The sequence below is a fragment of the Chelonoidis abingdonii genome, chromosome 4, assembly GCF_003597395.2.
Source record: "Chelonoidis abingdonii isolate Lonesome George chromosome 4, CheloAbing_2.0, whole genome shotgun sequence".
In the NCBI taxonomy this organism is placed as follows: Eukaryota; Metazoa; Chordata; order Testudines; family Testudinidae; genus Chelonoidis; species Chelonoidis abingdonii.
This window is the reverse complement of record NC_133772.1, coordinates 58,552,884-58,559,126: the sequence shown is the minus strand read 5'-3', so window position 1 is coordinate 58,559,126 and position 6,243 is coordinate 58,552,884. Positions and strand designations below refer to the sequence as shown.

At 41.0% G+C, this 6,243-nt stretch overlaps 1 protein-coding gene across 1 annotated transcript in view; it reads left to right on the top strand.

Annotated features, from left to right (window-relative positions):
• The first annotated feature begins 1,531 nt into the window (after window positions 1-1,531).
• Window positions 1,532-6,243, top strand: part of PRRG4 (proline rich and Gla domain 4) — a 20,839-nt gene continuing 16,127 nt past the window's right edge. The window contains exon 1 of the mRNA XM_032799566.2: window positions 1,532-1,632. Within this exon, the coding sequence (XP_032655457.1) occupies window positions 1,533-1,632 (100 nt within the window). The 5' untranslated portion in view covers window position 1,532. The remainder of the gene's footprint in view (window positions 1,633-6,243) is intronic.

Below are 6,243 nucleotides of genomic sequence, written 5' to 3'. Positions count from 1 at the left end.
TCAGTCCCCGGCCTGGGTGGGTGCGTGCCTTCGGGCTGCGGGGGAGGGAGAGCGACAGGGGGGCCGGGTCGGGCGAGGGACTGCGCTAAGCTACATTGTCCCCTGCTGGGAGGGTCACGGGAGACTTGTAATTTAAACCTTTCTCTCGCCTGTCGGGCCATTCAAGACGAGACACAAGAAATTCATTCCCGAAATCAAACCTAGGGCCACCCCGGATCCCACCCACCCTGGGCCAACCATCGGGTCCCAAAGCTGCTGGGATAAAGTGACTCTGTTCCCATTTGCCGATACCCTCCGACCCCCCCGTGCCTGTGGCGAGCGGAATCCGCTGACATCGTGCTGAACGCCTTTTCTGGGCTAGGTTATGGTCAAGAATCTGTTAGCTAATTTCACACTCACAGTTAGTCATGTTCTAACACAATAAAGAATAAATGAATGAAGACAACGCCTGGTGGGGAAGGGAGCTTCAGGCAAGATTCCTGCACCAGAGCCTGTTTCAGCTCCGATCACAGATGGAGAACAAAGAGGAAGCTCAAGTATCAGGGAGTAGCGGGGTTAGTCTGTATCCCATAAAAACAACAAGGAGTCCGGTGGCATCTTAAAGACTAACAGATTTATTTGGGCATAAGCTTTCAGGGTAAAAAACCCACTTCTTCAGATGCTTGTTTCAGAGGGACAAATGGTTGTTGCTCAAATTCTGTGGACCTACTTAATGTAGGGCTGTGCCTGCTATCAACAAACTAGAATGGGAGTAGGCAATGAAGAAGGCAAACTGGCTCCCTATTCATGCCTTTAAAAAAGGAAACAATGCTTTCCAGGAGGCTCCACTGGAAGGAAGGGAAATTATTTTTTAATTAATTTTGATTGTTAGATATCTTGAAGTCATCCTGACATCTTGGACTGTCATGTAATTAGAAAAGTGTTTTATAGGTGCATCTTGAAAGGGTTTAAATAGAGAATCAAAATTGTTTTATATGCTAGAATCGCTTACCCTATCCTACTGAAGTTACAGTTTATTACAAACTCTGCCATAAACTGTCAAGTAGCTTGCTGTGTTCTGCTAAATAGCTACTGTCCTCACGGTGGCTGTACTTCATCAGTGGGCAAAGTGATTCTTTTAGCTATAGTCCAATACAATCAGTCACACTTGCACTTTAGTTTGGCTGCAGGCTCATCATTATGAAAATCTTCCAAGTGCAATTGCCACAATCGCAAAATATGTAGTATCGACCTTTAGTAAGGGCTTATAGTACTTCTGCCAGCTAATGGAGTTACTTCTCTAGCTCAAGTGGTAGAATACTGGGCTTTGTTAACTCAAATGGTGTTGACTACCAATATGGAGGACATTTATGCAATTGTTATGAAATATATGTGGGACCGGTTTGGTTAGGTGTACTGTCTATAGGGAAGAAATAATCCAAGTTGCTTGTGGGGACTTGTGTCTGACAACTGCATACCGAAAATTCATTTAAGATACACAAATAACATCTGGGAGTTTTTAACTAATACTTTATTTTGACAGATACTAGACTATGTCTGTGGTTTTGGTACTGCTGTGTCAGCTGCCAATAATGTTTGCATTTCCTCATTGCATAAGAAGATTAAAGGATTCAAAGCATACAGGGAAAGAAGGTAACATTCTTCTAAAATGAAGCTATGCTTTCTGGAGTAAAACTGCATCTTACGGTGTTCTATTGTGGAAACAATCTTTTGTTTAAAAACTAAAATTGTGTAACACAGTTTTGTGATAGTTAACTAACATTAGAAGCAACAGGATGTAGAGTGGTTTAAAAATCATATTCTTGCTTCTCCCATAATTTTAGAATAGTTGGATGTTTTTGCTAAAATGATCATCAGTCAAACAGATTGTCGGTGAGGTTTCAGGAAAAACGCAAGTGAGATAAACAGGACAATACAGGCTCCTCTTAGGCCTCTGGACACCTGACAGTGACAGTTACCGTTGTCATCAGATTTTCTTAGTAATGGGTCTGAAACAATAGTTCAGTCTCTATTAAGACTGCACTGCAGTGGTTCATATTTGGAAGGTTGTTTTTTGTTTGTTTGTTTTTTCATTCTTGGCATTCAGAAAAGATCAAAGTTTTCATTTAAAAAATAGTTGATCATAAACTGTTTGAATCACCATATTCTCTTCTGACTTGACAGAACATTTGTTTGATTAAAGGAAACACTTTTCCACTCAGTGTGTAATTAGACTGTGGAACTCATTGCCACAAGATGACATTGGAAACCAAGAATTTAGCCAGACTCAGAGGGGTTGGACATTTTTATAGGGACAGCAGGGAAGATCTAGAGTTGTTAGAGACCTTCGTGGGACTGATTATCCCACATCTGCCTAGTGAGAGACTGTAGGACCGTGATGGATCAGTGGTCTGTCCAGTTTGGCAGTTATGTTCCTAGCAGCCAGTATTGAATACAACACATGGAAGCACTAAACTGATCTCTCATTTGGTTCATTTCTTCAAAGTGTTTGTGTATAGTCCATTATGATATAAAGAATCCAGTATTTCCAAATAACAAGAGTGCATATGGTTGTACAGACCAAGGTCTGTCCCAGCACTCCTGATCAGTGCACCGCATCCTGCCAGGCAGGACTATATTTAACAGCATGTCATGGTAGGGATCTACTACAGACCACCTAACCAGGAAAAGGAGGTGAATGAGGCTTTTTTTAAACAGCAAACAAAATCATACAAAGTACAGGACTTGGTGGTGATGGGGGACTTCAGCTACCCAGACAGCTATTGGGAAAATAACTCAGCAGGGCACTGATTATCCAATAAGTTCTTGGAACGTATTGGAGACATTTTTTTATTTCAGAAGGTGGAGAAAGCTACTGGGAAGAGGCTGTTCTAGATTTGATTTTGACAAATAGAGAAGAACTGGTTGAGAATTTGAAATTGGAAGGCAGCTTGGGTGAAAGTGATCATTAAATGATAGAATTCATGATTCTAACGAATGGTAAGAGGGAGAACAGCAAAATAAAGACAATGGATTTCAAGAAGGCAGACTTTAGCAAATTCAGAGAGTTGGTAGGTAAGATCCCACAGGAAGCAAGTCTAAGGGGAAAAACAATTGAAGACAGTTGGCAGTTTTTCAAAGAGACATTATTAAGGACACAAGTGCAAACTATCCCACTACATAGGAAAGATAGGAAGTACGGCAAGAGACCACCCTGGCTTAACCAGGAGATCTTCAATGATCTAAAACTCAAAAAAGGGTCCCACAAAAAATGGAAACTTGGTCAAATTACAAAGGATGACTATAAACGACACAAGTACGTAGGGACAAAATTAGAAAGGTCAAGGCACAAAACGAGATCAAACTAGTTAGGGACATAAAAGGAAACAAGAAAACATTCTACAAATACATTAGAAGCAAGAGGAAGACCAAGGACAGGATAAGCCTGTTACTCAATGGGGAAGAGGGGGAAGACAATAACAGAAAATGTGGAAATGGCAGAGGTGCTTAATGACTTCTTTGTTTCGGTTTTCACCATGAAGGTTGGTGGCGATTGAACGTCTGGCATAGTGAATGCCAGTGATAATGAGGTAGGATCAGAGTCTAAAATAGGGAAAGAACAAATAAAAAATGACTTAGACAAGTTTGATGTCTTCAAATCACCAGGGCCTGATGAAATGCATCCTAGAATACTTAAGGAGCTGACTGAGGCGATATCTGAGCCATTAGTGATTATCTTTGAGAAGTCATGGAAGATGGGAGACATTCCAGAAGACTGGAAAAGGGCAAATATAATGGGAAATAAGCTGACTGGTCTGTAATTTTCTGGGTTGTCCTTAACTTCTGTACCTGGAAAGATAATGGAGCAAATAATTAAGCAATCAATTTGCAAACATCTAGAAGATAATAAGGTGATTAAGTAACTGTTAGTATGGATTTGTCAAGAACAAATCATGTCCAACCAACCTGATAGCTTTCTTTGACAGGGTAACAAGCCTTGTAGATGGGGAGTGGGCGGGGAAGAGTGGTGGACATGGTATATCTTGACTTAAGTAAAGCTTTTGATACTGTCTTGCATGACCTTCTTATAAACAAAGTAGGGAAATCCAGCCTAGATAGAGCTACTATAAGGTGGTGCAAAACTGGTTGGAAAACAGTTCCCACAGAGTAGTTATCATTGGTTCACAGTCATGCTGGAAGAGTATAATGAGTGGGGTCCCGCAGGAATCAGTTCTGGGTCCGGTTCAATTGTGTATCTTCATCAGTGTCATACAGAATACACTTATAAAGTTTGCGGACGATACCAAGCTGGGTGGGGTTGTAAATGCTTTGGAGGATAGGATTATAATTCAGACTGATCTGGACAAACTGGAGAAATGGTCTGAAGGTAAACAGGATGAAATTCAATAAGGACAAATGTAAAGTACTCCATTTAGGAAGGAACAATCAGTTGCACACATACAAAATGGGAAATGACTGCCTAGGAAGGAGAAAGGGATCTGGGAGTCATAGTGGACCACAAGCTAAATATGAGTCAACAGTGTAACGTTGTTGCAAAAAAAGCAAACATCATTCTGGAATGTATTAGCAGGAGGATTGTAAGCAAGACACGAGAAGTAATTCTTCCTCTATACTCTGCTCTGATTAGGCCTCAACTGGAGTATTATCTCCAGTTCTGGGCGCCACGTTTCAGGAAGGATGTGAACAAACTGGAGAGAGTCCAGAGAAGAGCAACAAAAATGATTAAAGGTCTAGAAAATATGACCTATGAGGGAAAATTGAAAAAATTGGGTTTGTTTAGTCTGGAAAAAGAGAAGACTGAGAGGGGACATAATAACAGTTCTCAAGTACATAAAAGGCTGTTACAAGGAGGAAGGAGAGTAATTGTTCTTCTTAATCTCTGAGGATAGGACAAGAAGCAATGATTTTAAATTGCAGCATATAAAGTTTAGGTTGGACACGAAGAAAAACTTCCTAGCTGTCAGGGTGGTTAAGCAATGGGATGAATTGCCTAGGGAGGTTGTGGAATCTCCATCACTGGAGATTTTTAAGAGCAGGTTAGACAAACACCGTCAGGAATGGTCTAGATAATTAGTCCTGCCATGAGTTCAGGGAACTGGACTAGATGACCTCTCGAGGTCCCTTCCAGTTCTATGATTCTATATAGATTCTGATTCTGCAAGTCCTCTGCATGCATAACTGCCACAATTTTTTAAATTAAAATTCCAAGTTGTTAATTTAATGTTCTGTTTCAGATGTGAGACAGAAAAGTCAGGAAATTCCCACAAAGCAACCATAACTCTGTTCATTACACACATGTTTAAAGCATTTAAGTGAATGCAAATATGTGCAAGTTTCTTAGGTTGTTAACTAGTGTTAACAGGATGGAACCTGATTTGACAATATTTTCTCCATTCTCCTGGATTTGAAAGTTGTTGAAAAATCTACCAGTTGAAGGATCAGGTTTTGATTTCAGTTAAAACACTTCTGTTTTGAAACACAATTTTTTTTTCAGTTACATCTGATAAGTGAATGAAACACTGCTGAACAAAATAGGTAAAGTTTTTCTTTTCAGTTTGATTAGTATAAATCAGTTTCAGAGTACTTATATTGATACACATTGCACTAAGGTGAACTCCTAGGGAAAACTCTATTTCAGCACTGCCCAAATGTACTTTTGGGGATCCCCTCCCACTCTTATTCTTTTTAAGGCTAGTCCCTTTCCCTATGCTGTAAAAATGTGATAATCTTAAATGCCATAACTCCTTTTTAGTTGATGAAATAATGACAAGAAAATTCATCTTAAGATAAGTGGTTCCCCAAATTGTTCAGGTATAGTATTAAAGGCAGCAGCAGTTAATATGAGTGATACTGTAAGTCTTTTGGAATTGTCACTGAAAAAATACTTTGAGATACCATTGCAATGCTGAACAGTAACTATTAAGGGAAAAATTCCTGAGTGATGGGATAATCTATACCAGGGCCAGTGCAACCATTTAGGCAAACTAGGCAGCCACCTAGGGCGCCTAGTGGTTGGGGGCGCCTAAAAGCCCCCTCAGGTGAGGAAGTGGAGGTGAGCTGGGTGGGGGGCGCGCGGAGAGGGTTGCCCGCAATAACGAGGGGGGGCGCACAGGGGAACAGCTCCCCACCCTAGTTCACCTCCGCTCTTCCTCCTCCACTGAGCACACAGCCCAGCTCTAAGTCTCCTCCAATCAGTGCCGCAAGCCTGGGCGGGGAGGAGAATTAGAGCAGCGCCGGCGTGCT